This window comes from Chionomys nivalis, chromosome 7 (genome assembly GCF_950005125.1).
Source record: "Chionomys nivalis chromosome 7, mChiNiv1.1, whole genome shotgun sequence".
NCBI classification, from domain to species: Eukaryota; Metazoa; Chordata; class Mammalia; order Rodentia; family Cricetidae; genus Chionomys; species Chionomys nivalis.
In genome coordinates this window covers 53,714,574-53,737,779 of record NC_080092.1, presented here as the reverse complement: position 1 = coordinate 53,737,779, position 23,206 = coordinate 53,714,574, and the positions used below count along the sequence as shown (strand labels likewise).

Here is a 23,206-nt window from a genome sequence, read left to right as displayed (position 1 = left end):
CTCATAGTGTCTCGGAGGGACCAGATAACTTAGCTGAGGCTGGATCTCTGCATCTTTGACCTACTCTTCATGGGGTTTCCACCACAGAGACCCACTTTCTCCTGGGAGATAGGAGAGAAGGCTGGACCCCTGATCATATTCTACCCCAGGCACGCCCAGGAGGTCAGGGACTAACCTGTCCTGGTCCTTCCGTGTCATCCTTTCCTGCCTGGGTTCTGCAAAGGAAAGGTTGAACTTCTCTGACTCCAGGGCTCAGACCTGTATGGTGGGTAGCTCTGTCTGGGGCATAAGCTGTTGTAGGGGCCCCTCTCCAGGTCTCTATCAAAGATTCCACCCAGAGAAAGAATGCAAGGAGCGGTTTGGCTCACCCTGTCCAGACGGCTGCCTGGAACACACACACAGACATGCAACATGCTCGCCTTTTGGCACTTGACTTTCCCATGAAATAATTGCTGGAAAGCTCCTTGGATTAGGTAACCCAGTGTTCCTTCCTGTCCCTGCTCGGGGGAGGGGACCAGCCCTTAGCATCTGGTAGGCTGATCCAGCTCCTAAGGGGGAGGAGGAGGCCGGTTCAGGAGGGTCTGGAGGCTCCCAGACACCCTTGGAAGCTGTACATGATTATGGGAACAAGCCTTCCAGTTTCTTCCTGTGGACCAGCTAACTAAGCCTGTCCAGGCTTTGGGCTTCCTTCCCCAGCCCAGGCCCAGAGAAAGCTAATTAGGGAAGCCTTTTTGCACAAAGAATGAGATGTTCTCATTTTTATTTTAAATGTTTACAGCATCTATCATACTGTTATCCTAAGCAACAGTTGCCTCCAGTCTTCCTTCCTTTGGTGGTATTTGGGGTTTGTAGGAACCGGACTCTCTGGAATCAGGGATAAGAAGAGTGTTGGAGAAAAAAAAAGGTTGAAGTTTGGCACGTGGGTAGAGGTCCCTGACTGACTTCTGTGGCTTCTGTGGTGGTGGCATAGATTAGGTTTTGATCTCCTTATAGAAAGATTTTGGAAATTTGGCCCTAAGCATCTCCCTGTTTATTCTCAACCTCCCCTGGACTCTTTAACAGGGGACCTTTGTCACCCTGAATCTTACTGGCTGCTGAGGAGCACACACGTGTGCACGTGAGCGCACGTACACACACACACGCGCATGCACACACACGCATGCACACACACACAAGTCCTGGAAGGATGGGAGGGCACTTCACCATCTACCTCCCTCTCCCTGAGATCTCAGAATTGGTGCAAAAAATTGCAGGCAAAAGTCTCACAGGTGATGGGCTGAAGTGACGGCTCAGCAGTAGCTAAGAACACTAGTTGCTCTTATGGAGAACCCCAGAGCTCGGCTTCCAAGACACACATGGTGGTTAACAACCATTGGAAACTCGCGTTCTAGAGGATCCCAACACTTTCTTGTACTTTCTGTGGGCACCAGGCACAAATGCAAACAGGCAGAACACTCATACACATAAAATAAAATAAAAATTAAAACACACACACACACACAACAAAAAACCTGGGGCTGGAGAGATGGCTCAGCTGTTAAGAGCATTGGTTACTCTTCCAGAGGACCCTGGTTCAATTCCCAGGACCCACATGGCAGCTCACAACTGTCTGTAACTCCAGTTCCAGGGAATCTGACACCTTCATATCAATGCACATAAAATAAGTTAAAATAAAAAAAAAATGCTGTTAAAAAAATAAAAACCAAAAAGAACCTCTCACAGGTATTTGCGAATCGAATGGTACCAGGTAGGCCACTGGAGATGCATACAAAGGTGAGTCCGAGCAGTTATACCGGGAATGTGTGTGTATGTGTGTGCGCAGTTGCTGCGGTTCCTTGAACAGGGGGAAAGGTACCAACCAAAACAGAATCTATGTCATGCTGATGAGAACCTAGAGGGAATGCTTAGCTCTATTGGTTGTGGTTCTTAAAGCAACGTCTATTTGAGGGCCTTCTTCCTTTGGATCCCAGCTCTTTCCCCTGGTCGAACACCACTCCTCTCGGGTTAAGGGAGTATGTATGGAAATCCTTACTCCTCCGTGGATCTGCACCCTAGCAAAAGGGATGTGAGCTCACCACGGGTACCTCCAGGGCCAGCCATCTCTCACCAGCCGGGCGAGTGTCTAGGGGCGGGGTGTCCGGGAGCGGGCTTTCCCGCCCCCTCGGCCCCGCCTCCCCATGCGGCGCCCAGTCTCGGGGCTCTCGGGGTCTGCCCCGCCCTGCTCCCGCCCCTCTGGCCGCCCCTCAGGAGCAGCCAGCCGCGGCCCGCCAGTCGCCGTGAGGAGCTGCTGATCACTAGTCCTCCTCCGCGTCCTGCCGGCGTCGGATCAGCGCGCGCCTCTCGGCCATGGAGTCGACCCCCGACGCCGAGGAGGCGCACACGGTGCGCGAGGCGCTGGGCCGCTACGAGGCGGCGCTGGAGGGTGCGGTGCGTGCGCTGCACGAGGACATGCAGGGGCTGCAGCGCGGCGTGGAGCGGCGTGTGGCCGAGGCGCTGCGCCTAGCCGGCCCCTTGGCTCGCACCGTGGCCGAGCTGCAGCGGGACAACCAGCGACTGCAGGCTCAGCTCGAACGCTTGACGCGCCAGGTGGAGGCTCTGGGCTTGGCGACTGGTGTGTCCCCTGCACCCGGCACGCCCAGTCCCCCTCCTGCGGCCGCAGTTACAGACCGCGCGCCCCGCCTGGGCACCGCACGCTTCTCCAGCCACGCCACCTTCTCGCTGTCCGGTCGCAGCCAGGTGATCTCCCTGGGCTCAGGGCGCCGGGTGTGAGCATACGGGAGCGTGCCTGGGGGAGTGAGATGGGGTAGGTTAGCGGCCTCTGGTCTGAGAGCTATGCCTCCACCTGCCGCTGGGTCTTGGTAACTTGGGGTTACAGCAGCTCCCCGGAGCTGGAACGAACAGGAGAAACATTGTATTAGTCGGCCCTCTGCACCTGTCTTGTACCGCCCCCTTCTTTGGAGCCAGGTGGTGTTTGCCTTGAAATCTGCCCTCACCCCTCTGTCCCATGACTTTAAGAGTTTGGACACCAAGGTTCGGACCTTGATGGTTCAGTCGCCTGGGCCCTTACCTGCTAGTTGGAATGATCAGCACCCCTTACCTGCCCCCCACATGGGCTCTATTCACGCGTCCGGTGTTGCTGCTTCACTGAGGCCTGACCGCTTAGGTTGTAGATTAACCCCGATTGAGTTGCCGGTGTGTGTGGGTATGCAGGGTGCAGTCTGGTCCAGGCTGCTCAGCAACTGTGTTTGGAAAACTCACATTGCAGGGGGCAGATCCTTTACTGGGAACAGAGAGGGGGGAACTGGCCTTGAGCTGTGTCTAGATTTCTGGGGTCAGTGACTGGGCAGAGGCCGGTGTGAACCAGTCTTACTACTTTGGGTACGGCCTCCTGGAGTGGCAGGGCCTGATTAGAATGTTTCCATAGTGTGTACAGTGACCCCTTAGGTGGGATTTTCCATCTTGACCCGGTATGTGCTCTGGGGGTGGATTTCTAGGGCCTGGGTCTCCGGTACCCTGCGTCTGTCCCCTGCCTTGGTGATTTCTCATTGGTCCTCAGATCTGTGTGGGTTTTGGTCAGGAGGGGACCAGATGAGTCCCTTGCCCTTGGAGTTCTCAGCCTGGGTGGAGATGGCCCCAGACTGAGCAGTGGCAATAGAGTGAGCGGAGCTGCCCTGGTCCAGACTCTGGTCCTTCTGCAGTGTGTATTGCGGAGGGCCTGATGATGGAGGCTCTGGTGTTGCTCTCCTGCTGCAAATGGGCTCTGTGCATGTTGCCTCAGAGTGGCCAAAAGTGCTCACAAGGCAGAGCAGAGCCTTCAGGTGTGTGAGGGAGGCCTGAGTCCTGAAAGCCCTTGGTGTTAGGCAGAGGAGATAGGCTGTGTGGGGGCAGCGCTGGTGTCCCAGTGTTTCAGACCAAGTGTCTAGAAATCTGTCCTCGGAGTGGGATGAGTCACACGTCCCTAGAATAAAACTGCCACTCTGAGTTCGCATGTGCCTGCTACACTGCGTTGTCATTTGCTTCCGAAGTGTTAACACTCATTTGTAACTTGCAGAGGCAGCCGTTCAAGTTCTAAGAAAAATAATCCGAGTCCCATATGAGTGTGTATGCAAGAACGCTTGTGTGTGTTTCTCCAGCTATGGCTTTTTAACGTGGGAATTTGCCTTTATCCATCAGGTCGGGCAGCGGGGGAGCTAGGTGGGGAGGAACAGGGTCCTCCTGGACCTAGTACCCTCCCTTGGGGACGGATGGAGGGCTGGAGGGTGAACAGAGATGAGTCTGTGACTTTTCCCCAGGAGGCGTGAACAACATCTCTTGTCTCAAAAGAGAGCACCCAAGACTGGCTTGCGGACCAATTAGTTTATTGGGGTTATTTACAGGAGCATGGGTGACTCAAAGGCAGCTGTAACATCAAAAGCCCACACTAGCATGGGTGATGACTCATGAAAGGTGCACCCACCCACGGCGCTGCGCTCCACCAGAGACCCTCTCCTCTTCTGTTGTTTACTGTGCATATAACCTCAGGGAAGGACCGGGTGCGTCTTTAACTCTCTTAGCTTCCAGCCCTCCTATGTTCAGAGACTTTCCCAAATTTTATTAGCTTTCCCCTTCCCTCTAAGAGAGAATGTCTCAGTTCTAGGAAATAAGCCCCCATGGACAACTGCGATGGTCCAAGCAGAAAGGATGAGTCTGAGTCGAGGCTGTGCGGTGTGGGCGAGCTGTCTGGGACGGGAGTCCCAGAGTAGGAGTCTGCAGACATGAAACAGAGGCAGAGACTTGTGCTGGGGAGACTTCAGAAGAGTCTGGGGTCTGGAAGGATGCTCCAGCCTGTTGGGATTGAGGACAAAGGCCCAGGAACTGCAGAATAGTTTGAGGACCCGAGATAGGCCCTGGGACAGCGAGCAGCAAGTATAACTGAGCATCCTGAGTGGAGGATGGCCCCAGAGGCTGCACAGACCTTGGTCACCAGTTCTTTGGGCCGGAGGCTACTTCCCTTTGTATGACCCCCAGATGGTCTATGACTGTCCACCCTTACGGGAGCACCCACATAGGCTCTGAACTAGTTGGTGGTAGAGAGTAGGATGATGAAGAGTCCCCAATGGGTGCTTGAAGAAGGGCTATGTAGTTTCTTATCTTCCATGTCTGTGGCAGGGGCCTTGGTGTGAGGGTCTCATCTGGTAATTACACGCTAATGGTGGCTGCCCCTCTTGGTTTGTGGCCAGACCTTGTGGAGGCAGATATTCTATCCTCCCTCTCGAGGAAGCAATGGGACAAGAGGCAGGTTGTACTCAGCATGGAAATATGTTGAAGGGGGTTGATCAGTTCATCCACTTTTGAACACACAACCTTAATGGCCGGCATGTGACTAAGACCACAGGTGAGATGATCAAGGAAGCCTTGGAGGAGGGAGAGGAAAGGGCAGTCTGGTGAAACAACCAGGGGGTATTCTGCAGGAAGTTTGAGAGACAAGCACTTTGCTTAGAGCCGACAGGAGAGACTTCGAGACATTTGATCTCAGCTGGGCCTCAGTTTCCCTGTGTTTAAACCAAGGTGTGAGCCGGGTGGTTGGTGGTGGCGCATGCCTTTAATCTCAGCACTCAGGAGGCACAGGCAGGTGGATCTCTGTGAGTTCGAGGCCAGCCTGGTTTACAGAGTGAGATCCAGGATTGCCAGGGATGTTACACGGAGAAGCCCTGTCTCAGAAAAAAACAAAAACAAACAAAAAAGAGTACATGGTATTCATGCAAAGGACCTGACTTCCATTTCCAGCACCCATACCAGGCAGCTCACAATTGCCTGTAACTCTAGCTTCAGGGGGATCCAATGCCGTTGTCCTCTGCAGGCACTGGCACCCGCCCCACCCCATACATGTAATCAAAAGTAAAATAATAAACCAAGGGGAATCGGCCTAGCCTATTGGCCCGGTGCAGTGAACCGTCTAGCTGATCTGGTTAACAAAACTGTCTGAAGAGCCATTGCTGTTGTCCATCTGAGAGGAGGGACCCAAGAAGGCTGAGGTGGATGGCTGCAACCCGAGGTCAGACGTAGGCCCAGGAGGCTGGCAGGGAATTGTTCCCTGGAGATGTCATCCTCAGCTAAGCTGGGAGCCCTGGGTCCCCATGGTCAAAGCAATACAGTCCTTTGGTAATAACTGCCAAGAGCCGGGTGTCAGAGGCCCTGTGGTGAGAGAAAGCAGACTCCCCTTATCTGCCTGCTTTTCCCAGAGCCAGTGTGATAAGGGGGCTTAATGCTTTGGGGAGACTTTGGATGGAGTCCTCAAAAGCTGTGGCATGAGTGGAGATGGGCTGGGGCAGTAGTTTTATCCGTCCTAGAGAGGGGTTCTGCCCTATATGGGTTGTGCTGAGCCCACATGTGAGTTCCTGTGTCCCTGTGGCTCCTCCCTTTTGCAATGTTATTTCTTCCCCTCAAAAGAAATGTCAACAACTTTTCAACAAGAGGGTCCCATCTCTCGGCCCCTGAAGCCACATTTATCTCATCCCCTCCCCCGCCGAATTCCCAGGCCTGGGCTCCCTCACCGGGCACCTCCCAGTGAGGGAGTAGGAGGCCAGCGCAACAGGACCCATCCCCAGCCCTGGGGCTCTACTGGGATTTCTGCTCTGGTGTAAGCACACAGAGGGTTCCCGCAGCAGCTACTGGGCCAGGCTGCCTCAGAGGAAGGCGATGGCTACCTGGGGAACAGATTAGCAGCCTCAGGGTGGCCATGGGCTTGGGAGAAGAGCTTTCTTCAGCCCAGCTGGGCTCAGTCCTTTCCTTTCTGGGCTCTGCCACCTGTGAAAGTCCCACTGGGTGCTCATCTCTGGCTTTGTGCCTTTTTCTTCCTGCCATCTGGCTGAGATGCCTCCAGTGGGGCTTATCCCCTGGGATATAACACTTGTCACGAGTTACCCTCTGCAAGGCCAGGGTGCTTTGTGGACAGAGCCCTGGTTGGCAGGAAGAGACCCCTGACCTCAAATGTTAATTTGATCACTGCTTTCAGCCTCTGTGTGAGATTGAGAGCCTCTTTCTACTACACCAGGCTGGGTTCCCTCTGTGTGGTGATGGATTAGAGGTTGTATTAGAATAGCGCCTTGGCCTGAAGCATAGCAGAGCCCTTTCTCAGGCCAAATGTGGTTGCAGTTTGGGACTAGGGGAGTCAGAAGCAGGGGAACCTGGGAGTCCTGGCTCAGCCCTATACCCCACCTCTTCTTTGTAGAGACCCCTTAGCAAGACTCTGGCCAATACCGAGATGGAGAAATTACTTCTGTCCAGTACTCTGGGGCACCGTGGGGGTGGGGACCTGCAGTGTACAGTGACAGGTGTATTGGGGGGGGGGTTGTAGATACTCGCATTCTTGGGAAAATGATTTCACCACCAGTCTGTTCTTTGAGGCCCCTGTCTAGACCTGCTGAACCTGTTGGACAAGAGTGGGGTGGGTAGGGGTGGGTGGGGTGGGGGGGGATACAGAGACCCCAGAGCTTCAGCTTGCTTGGCCTTGGTGACTGGAGGCTGAGCTTCCAGCTGGAATGGCTGGTTCTCTTCCCACTGCTGACTTAGCACCAGGCTTCTAGGGGTACCCCTCCCCACAAGTTCTGGAGTGCAAGAGACACCAGCTTTCCTATCCTGTGATCCTGAGGGTGGGCTTGCCTCTCCCTTCTTAGATCAGAGATTGAGGGGTCTCCTGTCTAAAACCCGGGACACTGGGTTCCGTCCTCTGTTGCCTCCCCAGGACTCCACCCTACAGATGGTTACCTCACTTTACCAGAATCTGTTAGACTGTCAGTGTGGCCCTGCCTCTCCACCCTGGGAAAACTGGGGTCCCCTTCCCTAGCTTCTCACGTGATCAGGACTTGCCATTGGGGGAGTATATGCAGCAGAGGGTCATGGATCCCTCCCTCAGCTTCTCCCCAACCTATCTTTTCCCCTGCCCTCCACACCTCTGATTCAGTTTCTGCCATCACCAGTGACCTCTCCTTGGCTAAACACAATGGGCACCTTCTCTCAGCTTGACTTTCCTTTTCTTGACCTCAGGCTCCCTTTGGAACTGCTTCCTTCCCTGGCTCTCTCAGCCTCCTACTTGGTCTCTTCCCACCTCCTGGCTGTGCTCTCTCTTCTCTTGGCTGACAGCCTTCTCTGCTCCCTGACATGCAGGTGCTTATCTGCAAGGCTCCCAGGAGTTGGTGGAGGCCATAACTGCTTCCTGATCACCCATCCTTCCTTTGTTTTACGTTTGGTCTCAGATATGCTACCTGATGTCTCAGGTGCCCCTTACGCCATCTTGCCCAGAATCGAAATCCTTGCCCACTCTTCTCCAATATTCCTCAGCAGACCTTATCATCACTCAAACCCTGAGCCTAAACTCGGGAGAGGTTTGGTGCCCTGCCTCCCTTCACATCGGCTCACTCTGCCAGCCAGGTTCCCTTTTCTCCAAAGCATTGCCCTTGGCTTTCTCACACCTTTGCCCCCAGTTCCTCTTCAGGGACTGTGGGATCAACATGTTATCTGTCTTCTTTAATGCCACCTTTGCTGGCTTCTGAAGTGTGTTCCTAAGTCACACCGTGGACTCCTTGTTTAAGTCCAAAGACCCCAGACAAGTAGCTTGAGCCGCAGAATCATGTGGGATCCCAACACTGGGGCCTCTATGCCTCTCTGCTTTTGTGCCACCAGTCATTCTCCTGGGAATAGCTTTTGTCATTAGTACCTAGCTCCCTGAGGACTTGCTTTGGGTACATTGCCTCAGAGAACCCTCTTTGTCCCTGGGAGACAGACTGCTTTAGGTATCCCAAGCTGACCCAGGGCCATCTGTGTACCTGCTTGCCCAGTTCCCCACTTGGATGGGTGGGCACCTCCAACACTGGCTAGAGGACGACCTGATTCCTCTGGAGTCAGGGACAAATTGTTGTCTAGGAAGCTTGTGGATCAGAGGAATAGAATAGCCTGGAAGGATTTGAGAGGCCCAGCTAGCTAACCACTCAGGTTACCTAGTATGGGATTTTAGCAAAATTCCAGGTTAGGGACAGCTTCTGTCCCCCTTGCTGGGCTGATTGCCCTAACCTCAGGTCCCTAGACATGCTAAGCCCATCACACCTTTGCTGGAAAGAGGTGGAGGCATTCTCCTCTGGCTATACTTTCTGGCTGCTCACCACCCCAATAACTTCCATAGGCAGTGGGTACCCTTCTCTGAACCCTGAGGGTAGTAGCATCTGTAAAATGGGACTGATGTTTGTTAGATGTCCAAATCCCAAATGCCACTTGCATAGTCTGTGCCTGCTCTTGATCTAAGACCTAGAGAAGATGGGCTATGGCCCCGGCAGCTAAGCCAAGACCCCAGGATTTCCTCTGACATCCTTCTCTTGGTGTTTGTTCCTGTGTCCCAGCCCTGCTGTAGCCCTGGGAGGCTGGAGAGTGTGTAGAGCCAACCAGATCTGCACACTCTGTATGTCTGGGGAACTTTGTGTTTCTGTGCCTAGCAGAAGAGCCTCGGGGAGCCTTATTTGGCTCCTTGTCCATCTTTGGCCCCAAAGGACCTCGCACTTTACCATATCTGCTTCTTCCATGTGGATAGTCCTAGCTGGGGGGTACAGAGGCCTGTGCCTCCCACTAATCATTTGGTGTGTGTGTGTGTGTGTGTGTGTGTGTGTGTGTGCATGCATTCATTCCTAACACACTGCTTCTGAACTTGCAGCCTTTATCCTCAGCCTTCTTGGGCTCTGAGATGAGCCTCTCAGGTTGTGGAAGTTTCTGAAACTAGATGGATTCATCTTTTTCCTCTGAACCATTGCTCATTGTATCTTCTGGGGGGATCCTTTCTTCCCCAAATGAAGGAGGTTTTCACCACCAAGTCAGAAGGGGTTTGGGGAAGTACCTTTAGGGTAGGCAGTTGATGGGGCTTTGGGGTGGGCAGCTGGCTCCCACTGATGGGTAGTGGTGTTGGTGCCTCCACAGAGCGTGGAACAGGATGAAGCCGGTGATCTCGAGGTGAGACGAACTTCGAATTCATGCATCATGGAGAATGGACACCAGCTGGGTGCAGGTAGGACCCCACGGCAGAAGGGAGGTGGCGGCTAGGTTTGCGGCTCAGGCGTCTGTTCCCATCATCTCTTGCTTATGGGGGCAGGTGCTTGAGACTGAACCCCACCCGGCAGAGAGACTGCAAGGGAAACTTTTAAAATAAAGAGAGCTAGGCACAGTGACCCACACCTCTAATCCCACCACTCAGGAGGCAGAGGCTGGCGGATCTCTATGAGCTTTGAAGCCAGCCTGGTCTACAGAGTGAGTTCTTGGATAGGCGGGGCTACCTAGTGAGACCCTGTCTCAACAAGCAAAACTAAACAAAGTAAATAAAATATACAGAGAAACGGGAGTTCAAGGGAGCGAGCTTCCCTATTTCTGGAAGAAAGCAAGCAGAGGCTGAGAAGTCGCCCATTCTTAGAAGTGGGTGGACTGACAGGCAATTAGATTTACTGAGCTGGCACCTGGCAAAGTTGAGGAGAATCAGGTCTGAGTGGCTCTGTAAGACTTACGTGATAACGGAGGTGAGCGAGGCTGGAGGAGTCGGAGGCTTCCTGAAGGAGCTAGGAGGAAGACTCAGAGAGCCAAAAACCCTCCTGGCCTGAAAGTGGGGGAATCTGAGGCTCCTGTGGCCGCCATAGCTGACTTATCTTGTTTGGTCACATGTTACAGGTTCAGCCAATGGATCCTCGGAGGTCCAAACCTCCTCAGCCCCGGACCCCCCTAGGCCACGTCCTGTGAGCCTCTCCTTGCGGCTGCCCCACCAGCCGGTCACAGCTGTCACCCGAGTCTCTGAGAAATTCTCTGGGGAGACCTCAGCTTCAGCTCTGTCACCCACATCTGCCGCCATTCAGGGTGCCTTCAGCCCCAGCCCTAGCGAGGCTATCAGCCCCTGGACTCCTAGTCCCACTGGTATGAAGGGAGAGTGGTTTGGGGACCAAATTCCACCGCAGGGTGGGTGAGAGAGGACAGTGCCCGGGTGGGGGTTGGCAGGATACTCAGGTCAGACCCCAGCCCACCTCTGCCACCACATTCCCTGTTTCTGTCTTTCTTTGGCCCTATAGAGAAAAATTCTTCTTTCATGCGGACCTTGTCTGGCTCTGGGTATGGAGCAGTGACAGCAGGCAATCATAAGGACAGGTGAGTGTGTGGCTGCCCCTGCTGTTCTGCTCTGCCTAGGACTGAGCTGTGGGGCTCTCTCTGGGCTGACTGTCTGGGCTCACTTTGCAGAACTAGAGCAGTGGGCTGGCAGGTGGGGTTGCAGCTGGGAGGGAGGTGACCAAGGTTAGTAGGCATAGGCTCAGTTGCAGATCGGTCAGCTTCTCTGGTCTGCAAAGCAAATCCATTAAACAGTTGCAGGCATGTGTGTGTGTGTGTGTGTGGTGTGTGTGTGTGTGTGTGTGCGTGGCAGGGTCCCAGCTTCTCTGGGAGGTGGGCAGGATGACATTTGACTTTCTGTTTTCCATTCTGGCTGGGGGCTCTGAATGAGGTACTTTCTGCCATAGGAAGAGCAGGGTCTTCCTTTGGGGTAAGCCTAACTTCAGTTGACTCACTGGACGTGAGAATGGGGGCGGGCTAGCAAGCAAGATGGATTTTTTTTTTTAAATAATAAAAGGAGAATTGAGACTTCCTGGCAGATTGTTCCAGGGTGAGAACAAAGAGGGTCCTATCTAAATGTGGTGGAGGAGGGGGCCTGGCTCTGACTCTGGGTATACCCCTTGCCCTCCCCAGGCATTGACACCAAGGGGTAGCTCTTGTGCCTTGAGAGGGGCCCACTCTACCTCCCTAGTTGGGCCCGCTGGCCAGGTATGCCACCAATTGCAGCTCAGTTCAGAAAACCTGCAAAACCAGTTAGGACCTGAGCAGGTGGGACCAGCTCCCCCCACTGCCCCTCCGAGGTCTAGGGGTCTGTCATAGGTATAGGCTCACTGTCTGACGGACACTCACTGTCTGACGGACACTCGGTATATGTATTCTACCTGGGGCCCAGCGGAGGGCCTAGTGAGGGCCAGTTCTGTGTTCCTGACTTCATGATTCTCTCCGCAGTCCTCCACTGGTGACCCCACCACAGTCACCCCCATCCTCGCAACCTCCAGCGATGACTCAGGCCCCTCGCCAGGGAGAGCGTCGCAGGGAATTGGTGAGGTCGCAGACACTGCCTCGTACCTCAGGGGCACAGGCTCGGAAGGCGTTGTTTGAGAAGTGGGAGCAGGATACAGCAAGCAAGTATGAATACTCACTCCCAAACTAGCTTGATGGGCTTTCAGAGTGGGCCCAACCACAGCCATGGTCACGCAGGCATGGCGTAGGGAGTCTTGCTGGGCTCTGGCTATTTCCTGGTGGGGTGTTCCCGAGGTCAGGTTTCTCAGGCAGAACTCAAGGTCAGGGCTATTTTATAGGGGTGGCTGAGGTTGAGGAGTTCCTTTTGAAGGGAAAAGAGGGCTGTGGGCTTGGGACCAGGCCAGGGTAGGGAGAGATGCTCCCCTCCATTTGCAGACAGCCCCGTCTTCTGGTTCCTCTGTGTTCCTAGACCACCCTTGCCCTTGAATTGTTGCTTTTTCATTTTCTGGGCATGACCTGGGAGCCTGACAGGGGAGGTCTAACTTCAGGACTGGCTTTGCTTAAGGACTGAGGAAATGACACCGTGGGACCCAGGCCCTCTCCAGTAGCTCCTCATTAGAGATGAGGTTCTTAGACCACACCTCCTTTGCACGTTTATTCAGTGCTCTTGTCAGTATTGATGCCCGCTGAGTGCAGGTTGCTGCCTGTGCTTCTGTGATACTGTTCAGCCCTAGTGAAGAATCCGATCCAGGAAGCTCCCGCTGCCCCAGCATCCTGCCTTTGGGTACTACGGAAGCCCAGAAGGAAGGCAGGATGGAAGGGATGGAAAGGGTGTTCAGAAAGAGGGTGGTGGGTCCATGCCATTCAAATGTCTCAGGATTACCCAGAGATCCCTGCTTCATGTGGAACTGTTCACAGGGGTCCTAGAAAGCTGGGTGCGGCTAGGAGGCTGCATGGCTGGTGTGCAGCACTGGGCTGTGGACACAGCTGTAGCATGTGGATTGAGTACTGACCAGAAGGTATAGGAATGTCCTCTCTGTTGGCTCCCACAGCAGGCTTGCCCTCTCTCCACAGGGGCAAAGGTGAGACCAGGGCCAAACTAAAGCGGTCACAGAGTTTTGGTGTGGCCAGTGCCAGCAGCATCAAGCAGATCCTGCTGGAGTGGTGCCGTAGCAAGACCGTGGGCTACCAGGTGAGTGGACCAAGGCAAGCTGGGCATCTCGCCTGCTCTCGCTGGTGGGGGGGAGATCCTGCCAGGCTGGGGAGGGATGAGAGCCGGAGAACTCATACCTTCTGAGCGGTACCCAAGCCACCCACAACACATGCTTAGGAATTCTGCCTGAGCAGACAGGTGTAGCGCACCTTCAAGGGTGAATGCAGCAGCAACCGTTTGTTGCTCAGTGGGCTGAGGCTGGAGAATCTGCTCAGAGTTGAATGGGGTTGTCAGGAGTGGGGGTCCCTGCTGACCTCCACTCTCCCTACTTGCAGCATGTGGACCTGCAGAACTTCTCCTCCAGCTGGAGCGATGGCATGGCCTTTTGTGCCCTGGTGCACTCATTCTTCCCCGATGCCTTTGACTATAATGCGCTGAGCCCCACCCAACGGCAGAAGAACTTTGAACTGGCTTTCACCATGGCTGAGTAAGTATGACCGGTCCCGCTGGCTGTTGGTCCCAGCCCAGACCCTGAGCACAACTTCTGCCCTGGGTAAGATCAGGACACACAGGACAGCACTTTACAGTGAACTGGGGGACCTTGAAGCCACCCAGTCTGTCTGTCTCTTATATGAATGGGAAGACAGGTTGGTGAAGGATGTGCCCAGGTTCACACATTACGCGGTACTGGAGCCGTTTCTGCTGTTCCTGCTCCTTGCTGGGTGTTTAACCTCTGCTGTACAGTGTGGAAAACCAACCACAGACAGAGCTTGAGGGGCGGTGGGGCCGGGACACTGCGTCATCCTCTCAGGCTGGTGTTGGGAAGGTCCTCAGCAGGGAACTGGGATTGTCTGGTGTATTGTAAAAGTAGATCATGTTTCCCTAAATACTGTCATAGCGCGGATGGTGACATTACCTCTTGTTTTTTTGTTGTTGTAACAGAACAACATTAGAAGCAAGGTGAGGGTTGTTTTGGTGCCCGGCTGTAGGCTGGACATTCAGGATCGTGGTGCTGGGGTCTGCTTGGCTTCTGTGAAGGTTTCATGTTGCTTCAGCTCCTGATGGAAAAGCCAAAAGCCAGGTGTCACCTGTGCCAGACAGGAGAGGACAAAGGGCACATGGCACTTTGTAACAACCTCTTCTTGAGATAACTAACCCACTTGTGAGAACCACATTAATCCCTGCATAAGGGTGGATTCCTGACGATTTAATGACTCTGAAGAGCCCCACTACCTTTCAACACCATCATAGCGGGGATCAGGCCTCAACATGTGTTTGGGTGGCGGCAAGCCATATTCAAACCGTGATACTTGTCTTGTATGTCCCACTCATAGGAGAGGACCCGGGGGAAGGCAGTGCAATTCTGGAATCAGGATGTGCTTGGAAAACCCGTTTGGGATCTGGTTTTTGGCTAAGAGCAACAACCCTCAGCTCATGAGAGCTGTCAGGACCCTGTGGGACACGGGCGTGTATTCCAGCTGGGTAGGCATGTCTTACAGGTGGGCAGGACGTGTATTAGTTACCTTTTTATTGCAACGACAAAATATCTGATAAAGGCATCCAAGGAAAGAAGTTTTAAAAGGATTTCTTTTTCTCTTTTTCAAAATTTATTTTTATTTATTTATTGGTTGGCAGTTTGAGGGAGGCAAGGCAACAGGGGTATGAGGCAGCTGGTCATGTGACAGGAAGGAAGGAGAGAGAGAGAGAGAGAGGGAGAGAGAGATTACTTGATCTGGGGACCCCCAGCCCGTAAGGCCGAGCCACCCACATTCAGGATGGATCCTCTCTTCTCGGTTATACCTCTGTGGAAACATTCTCGCAGACACACCCAGAGGTGTGCTGCCATGGGGACTCTAAATCCAGTCGAATTAACAACACAGAACAGTCATGGGGTGTGCTTATTCTAAAGACTCTGAGGGTAGGGGCAGGAATAGGAGACGGGGGGCGGGGGCAGGTGCGGTGGGGCAGCACCCTCTCCAAAGCCACATTATCTCTCAACACCATTACCTTAAGGACTGTGCCTCAGCACAGTTTGGGGTGAGTTCGGGTGAACACCAACCATATTCAAACCCTGATATCTACCTTCCGTGTAGTACTCTGGGGGTTCGTTGGGGGAGAGTGCTATAAACCCTGGGCCCGCTGTCGCTGGTGTTGAGGCTGCCTGAAACCATCTAAGCTGTGGACGTGAGGATGCATCCAGCTCACTGTGACCTTGCCATCCAGCTCACTGTGACCTTGCTGTGAGGGGCCTGCTCAGAGAAACTCTGTCCGTGCCCTAGGGCATCATCGCAGGCTCCAGAGAACACGGACAGTAATCCTGAGGGCTCCCTGTCGCTTTCTGAAGAGTGGAGAGAAGGAAGGGCAGCTCCACAGTTACTGTTCATTATGCCTTCATGCCTCATGTTGAGCCCTCGGGATCCCCATCTTCATTTGTCCTCAAGTGATGGGGTTGAAGGAGGCTCCAGCTCAGGTTTTCCTTGCTATCTTCATTCTGTTTCCAGCCCAAGCACCTAGTCCTGGTCCTCCAAACTAGGACCTGAGCCTGGACAGGGAAGGAGGGGCTGGAGACAAAGGGCCTAATAACCCATGCTTGGTATTGGAAGCTTGCCTGGAGCCACAGCCCCTGTCCCTCTCTAGGGTAGAAATGCTCACTATACGGGCAGAATGGGAGCCATGGCTTGGAGCTCCTCAACCTGAGGCTTGGGGATAGGGACCCATGCCTGCTGTGTTGACTTGGATTCTAGGTCCCTTTGGGGTCAGAGGAACGCCTTGTGTACTTTCAAAGCCTTCCCTTTCTTGGCTGCTTGGGATTAGCTGTCATCCTAATAGCAGAAACAGCTTGGGCGAGTGTGTTATGCAACTGGATCCAGACGATGGTGGACTCAAGCCAAGTGTCGCGGCATGATGCTGGGAGGGGTGGTTCATAGGAAGAGGCCCAGCTGCTTGAAACTCAGGAATGGCGGCTGTCAAAAATCAGACGAGAATGTATGGGATCAGGGCTCCTCATAGGTAACCCAAAACTCAACCCCGGTCAGAGAGGTCAGGCTTGACTTACAGAATTCTTGAAGCCTAGAAGGCTAAGCAATGCCAGCATACCCTGGCCACCCTTGGTCACCTGTATCCAAGGACCCAACTGGCTTGTGGTAGGGAGAGGGACAGTCTTGAGCAGTGTGGTGCCCCTGTGCCCCAGGTTCTAAGGAACACAGCTTCCCTGGGCAGTTAGGCAGAGTGTCTCCAGGACTTGCTTTCCCAGCAGGAGGTTTGTGAGCATAGGCTCCAGACTCCTCACAGATGTTTCTTCTATTCTCAACCTGGGGGGAGGGTGCTGGCTGGGCCAGGCTTTGGCTCCCTTCTCTCCCCAAGCAAACAGCAGGATAGGACCTTGGTCCTGCCTCCCTGTGGCCTGAGTCTGCTCCCATTTGGGGAGGGGATCATGGTGTGATGGTACCTCAGAGGTGAATTCTGGGTTTTTGTTTTTTTGCTGACTGCAAAGAGCGGGGAGGGCAGTCAGAGGCAGGTCTGTGTGGGGAGCTTACTCAAAGTCTGGGAAGGGACCTCCCCTTATGAGTCATCTGTGAGATTATCTCTCAGGTATAAGGGAGAGAGTCTGTGGAGGTGGGCTTGCTCCCCAGGGCCTCCTGGGAAGGCAGCTGCTTGGATCCCTAGATTCCTGGACAGTAGCTAACTGAAAAAGCTGCATAGGACACCTGCCTGAGATTATTGGAGCCAATATCAGCACCTTGGGTTAGCCAGCAACATCTCAGTGAATACATGGTACCCTTGAAAGTCATTAGGAGCCGCTAATGCAGAGGATGGCTCAAAAAGACTGTTTCAGGAGCAGGCAGCCTGAGCTGAGAGGGGCCTGGTGTCCAACCAAGGCGTGACCTTTAGAAGAGAAAGGACTGGGCTGGGTGTAGTGGTGGATGCCATCAGGAGGCAGAGGCAGGTGGATCTCTGTGAGTTTAAGGCCAGCCTGGTCTACAGAGCAAGTTCCAGGACAGCTAGGCCCTGTCTCAATACCCCCCTTGTCCCCCCAAAAGAGAAAAGACCTGTTCGTGTTCTCAGACTAGGAAAGGAGGTGCTTCCAGAACCCATGAGCAAGTGTCTTTCAGGCACAAAATGCTGCTCATCCCTCCCCTCCATAGTTTCTGGGCCCAGCGGTTCCTTGAATCCTAATCTGTGTGAGTGATTCCTTGCTGACAGCAACAGCATCCCTTGCCTGACAGGTGTTCAGGGCCTGGAACAGGGGCATACCAGCTCCTTTTATGGAAGGGGCAAAGCAGGGCGGGTGGCTGACCCTTCTGCACCTTTCCTTCCCACCCCTGCCCATAGCACAGGAAGCCGCAGCGCTCCCAGCCCAGGGCTTCCCACTTGCCCTGCGTGGAATGCGCCTGCTCTCCGGTTACACCCAGCAGAAGGGGCTTGAGCGCTATTTGTAGTGCCCATGTGTCTCCGTCTAAAACAAGACAAGAGGCAGCAGTCCCATCTCTGGTCTGCATTTAGGACAGTCTCAAAAATTACCCCTAGCCCCTCCTCCGTGGCCTGGGGTAGCTGAAGATACAATAAAGAGTAAAAGAAACTCTTTACTCTTTAATAAGAGCAAGGTGCATATTAGTAAGCCAGTGACATCCTTGCTTCAGGCTGGGGGGGGACATTTGAAGTCACCTGAGCTCTGTGGACTTCTCCATGTAGTTTGGATTGTTTAAAATAAGCATGGACCATTTTAACAAAAGCACCTTTAAAAAAATGTAAAGGCCAATTGGGGCCTCTATGACTTTGAGACTTCTATCTTTTGATTAAAAAAAAAAAAAGTCAACAGTAACTGTCACTGTCTTGTATTCCGTCTCCTGAGAGATAAATGGCTGGCTGCCACACACTCAAGCAAGTGTCCTGTGCTTTCCTATTTGGCAGTTGGAGGAGTATTGTTGCCATTGTAGCTGGTACCACAGTGTCCCTGAAGGAGCATGTTCTATCAGCAGGGGCAAGTTGGAGTGAAAGGACAGTGTCCCTAAGGGTCATCTGTGGGCTGGACAATGGCATCAGAGACAAGGTGTTGGACCTGGAAGTTGGAGGATTTGGAGTTCCTCAGAGAGGGAAGAAAGTGAAGGGCAGAGGTGGGCTAGGAGAGAAAATGCTGAGAGTTGGTGGCTACATATTGCATGCTGAGAATCTCTTTCTTAGAAACTGCATCCACCAGCATCTGCTCAACTTAGAAACAGCAGTGGGATGGGGTGGGGACTGGTTCTCTGTTTGCCTGCAGAAAAGACCAGCATCTTGTCCATGACTTGCCATCAGAGCAGTAGAGGGTGACACCAGGGTGAGGCCTTCTCTTCCATATTTGTGGCTACCCTTATTTGGAAGATTTGCTTCCTGGGCAGGGCATGGGGGTGTTGGCTGGAGCATGTTTGAAGCCTCTAGAAGAAGGAAGGGTTTGTTTGATGTCTTTTGCACAGGTCAGAAACATCTGGAACAAGCCAGCAACTCTGAATAACCATGAAGTGGGCCGGAGAGGCGTCAGAAGACACTCGAGTTTTCCTCCGTGCCCTGGGAGGGACAATTAAGGAAACAAATTTCAGATTAGGGAAAGACACAAGTGCAAAAGTTCTATTCGAACATGTGAAGGGCTTTCTTGTGGTGGGAAAAATTAGCCAAGGACAATCTTGTGGGAATAAGAGATAAAATGTACGAGGAAACGAAGGAGCGTTTGTGCCTTAAGGACAAGTTCCTGGTGACCAAAACCTCCTGCAGAGGGGTCAGAACAGTCCTGGACGTGGGGCAGGGGGAACACGTGGAAGGAGAGCCTTCATGGGGACAAGATGATGTGTGAGTTCTCTTCCAAAGCGGAGGTCCTTCTAGGGCTGTGGTCACTTACAATGAGAGACCATCAAAGTGACCACTGAAGCTACCACTGACAGGGATGATCCTATAGACACATGTAGGGCTGGTTTGAATTCACCTGGGGGTTTCTGAGTAGCAGGCTTTAGAGAAAGTATGTGGGAAACTGGGGTTCTCCTGGCAGTGTGGGGGTGGGGTGCCAGATGACAAATAATAGCACTGGAAGATGAATTCAGGTCCCCAGCCTCTGAAGAACTCAAGAAGTTTCAATTCTTGGCCACGGAGCACCCTTGCATGCCTCCATCTCTGACACTAAGCCCAGCCTTTGTTTTGGGGAGAAAGGGTGCCAAACTCACTTGTCACCTCTATGTAACCTCTGGGTTCCCATACAGGTCACCCTCTGCAGCCCCAGGGGGAGGCGAGAGGCGGGGATGGGATCCGGAACAGATGTCTCCATTTCGCCTTGACATTTGGTCTCTGGCCAGCTCTCTAGAGCAGAGCTCAGCCGTGCTAATGTTACAGTCTTTGTCTGGGTGGCACGCAACTCAGGGAGCCAGCCTGTAAAAGTGTTGCATGAATTGTGTTGAGCTGGCTGCAAGTTCTGGGATGGGTCTGAGGATCCCTGATTTGCCTGCTGGGGTCTCCCATCTGGCTGGGCTCTGGAGAGCAAGGTACATAAACCTTCCAACCAGCCTGCTGGAGTTGGGTGAGCAGAGGTGGATCCTGACTGACTGCCCAGGAAATGAACATTGATGGTGGAAGGAATGTCGGTGCTGGCATCTGAGCTAGCAGTTTATAGTTCACAACCAGGCCTCTTTTTCCCATTATCTGCTCTGCAGAGAGGAGAGAGAGAGGAGGGGGGAGGTAGACACATGAATGTGTGCTTGTGTGTGCCCATGTGTATGCATGCTGATGCCCGAGGTAGATGATGGTGTTTTTCTCCTTAGAGACTCGAGACGGGGTCTCTCGCTGAACTGGCAGCTCACTGTTTTAGCTAGGCCGGTTAGCCAATGAACTCCTGGGATCTGCCTGGCTTTGCTCCTGCAGTGCTGGGATTAAAGGCATGGGCAGCCGTGCTCAGCTTTTTATGTGGGTGCTGGGGATTTGAACTCAGGGCTTCATGCTTTCATAGAAAAGACTGCTGCCCACAGAGCCGTCTCCCCAGGAGCTATTCTAGTGGTACTTTTACACTTTTTTCTTTAAGATATGTATTTAAGATTTATTTTATTTTTATTTATGTGTATGTATGTGTCTGTGTGTACATGTTCATATGTACGCAAGTTGCCCAAAGATGACTGAAGGGCATTAGGTCTTCAGTGCTTTTGATATAAGGTGTGTTGAATCCTTGAATGCAGAGTCTGTGGTTACAGAAGGTCAACAGCATTATGTGTTTGCTGAGTCCTGGTTAAAAATCACCTTCCTTACTGTGGCTCATGTGTGTGCGTGTGTGCACGCATGTGTGTAGGCCAAAGGACAACTTAGGTGTCATTCCTCAAGTGCCTGGAGCTCATCAAGCAGGCTGGGCTGGCCAGCGCGCCCCAGGGATTTGTTTGTCTCTGCCTCTCTCCTTCCCCTCCCCCCGTGCTAGGATTACAAGTATGCACAACCATGCCTGTTTTTTGTTTTTGTTTTTTAAAAAAAAAACACATGGGTTTTGAGAATTTCATCAGGTCCTTGTGTTTGCAAGGCAAGCACCAAAAGAGCTATCTCTCCAGCCCCATGAGTCATATTGGTTTTGTTTTTAAGATTGAGTCTCATTGTGTAACTCTGGATGGCCTAGAACTCACTATGTCGACCAGGCTGACCTCATACTTAGAGATCCATTTGTGTCAGCCTTCCAAGTGCTAGGATTAAAGTTGTGGGCCACAATGCCTGACTGGATCAAGTTTTTCTTTTTTTTTTTTTAATTTTAAAAATTATGTACAGATGTGTTTGTCTATATGTCTACATATGGTTATGTGCCTGATACCCTGGAGTTACAGATGGTTTTGAGTCATTTGATGTGGGCACTGGGAACTGAGCTCAGGTCCTCTGGAAGAGCAAGTGTTCTTAACCCCTGAGCCATCTCTCCATCCCCTGGGTCTTTTTTTTTTTTTAAGTTTAAAAGACTACTTCAGAGCTGGGCTTGAAGGCACATGATCATAATCCCCTCATTTAGGAGGTTGAGACAGGAGGATCATGAGTTTAGGGCTAGGCTGGGCTACACAGCAAGCTCCCATCCCCCAAACCAGAACTAACTAATTAACTAACCAACCAACTAAATAAATAAATACATAAATGCATACTGTTTGAGGAAGCCTATGGGTGAATTTATCGTTTTTCTTTAATTTTACATCTCCGTTCTTGCTGACTTACCGTGTGGTGTGTGTAATAGCTCTACTTCTGTGTGACCTACATAGGGGTCTGTGGCTGTGGTGGTCTGGGAGTGAGGCAAGAGCTCAGCAGCTCCCAAGGCTCTCTGGGGCGTTCCCATTCTCTTTTGGTGTGCACGTGAACACCACAGGCTCCTGGCGAATTCTGTTCGGGGACAGTGACAGCCCAGTGTAAGGGCTGGTTGTTCTCTGGGACCGTGTCCTGATGGGGCCTTTGTGTTTCAGGAACCTGGCCAACTGTGAGCGCCTCATCGAAGTGGAGGATATGATGGTGATGGGCCGCAAGCCGGACCCCATGTGCGTCTTCACCTACGTGCAGTCTCTCTACAACCATCTGCGTCGCTTTGAGTGACGCTGGCAGCCTGGAGAGGCCAGGAAGAAACGACCGTGGGGTCACTCATGGTCCCCAAGGCAGCATAACCTCCAGGGGGCCTCTGTGGTGTGAGCTGCTATTGGTTCTGTGGCGTGTGACCACTCGCCCCTCACACCCAGTTCCTGCTTAAAAGTATTGATGAGGCTAAACTGAGCCCCACAGCCTCTCACAGCCAAGGGCTCAAAGGAATAAACTCGGAAGTCAGAGAAATTGGTGCTAAGCAATGACCTTCCTGCAGGGAGCGCTAATGTTTCCCTCTGGTGAATTTGATACATTGGCTTGACAGGGTTCTACTGATTATCAAGTTTTCTTATTATTATTTTCTTCTTTTTTTTTTTTTAAATCAAAATACCCGGAGTTTTTTACTTCCTCATACTGTTTTGGGATCCTTTTTCCCCTCCCTCTGGGCCACTGCTAGGAAACAGACTCAAGTTTTTGGGAAGAAACAATTTAATTGCATCCACGTCCTGGGTGGCAGATGACCGTTATATCACCTCTCCGCTGTGGCAAGGTGGCAGGGTTCCTACCTAGGTCCAGAGGGGCTTCTGGCATCCCAGGAGAACCCACAAGTGTTCAGTTAAGAGAAGGTTACCTGGGCAGTACCAGGGAGAAAGGCTAGGGTCCTTCGAGCTGAGAGTTCCCATTCGCTCCAGGTATTTATAAAATGGATTTCATCTGTACCACTAGCCTGTTTGTACATAAAAGATGTGTCGAACTTCGCTTGGGTTTGTTATTTCTGTTTGGGAGATGGGGACAAGGCTTGGGCAATAAGAGACTGCATAGATTTAAACAAAGATCTACTGAAATCATACCTTAATTGCACTTGATCTTAGCCAAAAGGTCGAGAAGCGATCTTTTTTTGTTGATGTATTTAAAACCTCTTGCCTGGGAGGCTGAAAAATGTCATCTGCTGTCTACTACTGCGCTCGTCCCTCAGCCCTCTCTGTGTTTCTGAATAATTGTGAACAGTTTACCCCTGCAGATCTGTCCCTTAGATATTGGCAAATATATTATGATAAAAAAGTGGCCCAGGGTTGATGGTTTTGAGTGATCATTGGTTTTTGTGTGTTTCTTTTGTTTTATTTTTTTTTTTACATGCAAAGGGCCAGCGGGGGGTGGGGGGTGTAGAACCCAGGTCCTTGACTGTGCAGGCAAGCGCTCACCCCTGAGCCCCACCTCTCATCTTACCCAGGGGTAGTCCCTTTCATGCAAGCCCATCGAGGAGTGCTGGTTTCATTTCACAGATGTTTGGCAGTGGAATTTAAATTTAAAAAAAAAAAACAACAACACATTAGATTCCACAAAGCTGCAGCCCTTAGCTTATTCTCCCCCAAGATTGAAGATTCATTTTATAATTGAGTTGGCTTTTAGCCACCAACTGTTAAAACCTCCCTTGAAGGACCTAAT

The 23,206-nt window shown here is 52.4% G+C and overlaps 1 protein-coding gene across 1 annotated transcript; it reads left to right on the top strand.

Annotated features, from left to right (window-relative positions):
* The first annotated feature begins 2,283 nt into the window (after nt 1-2,283).
* On the top strand, nt 2,284-22,826 carry Smtnl2 (smoothelin like 2). Its single transcript, XM_057775397.1, has 8 exons — nt 2,284-2,736; nt 9,940-10,027; nt 10,678-10,917; nt 11,070-11,145; nt 12,052-12,231; nt 13,141-13,258; nt 13,555-13,706; nt 21,652-22,826. The coding sequence occupies exons 1-8, from the start codon at nt 2,347-2,349 to the stop codon at nt 21,776-21,778; spliced, it is 1,371 nt and encodes a 456-aa protein (XP_057631380.1). The 5' UTR covers nt 2,284-2,346; the 3' UTR covers nt 21,779-22,826.
* The last annotated feature ends 380 nt before the right edge of the window (nt 22,827-23,206 follow it).

Coding starts and splice junctions, on each gene's coding strand:
- Smtnl2 (XM_057775397.1), top strand. CDS start 2,347: ATGGAGTCGACCCCCGACGCCGAGGAGGCGCACACGGTGCGCGAGGCG. Junction 11,146..12,051: donor GCAGGCAATCATAAGGACAG/GTGAGTGTGTGG, acceptor TTCTCTCCGCAG/TCCTCCACTGGTGACCCCAC. Junction 13,707..21,651: donor CTGGCTTTCACCATGGCTGA/GTAAGTATGACC, acceptor TTTGTGTTTCAG/GAACCTGGCCAACTGTGAGC.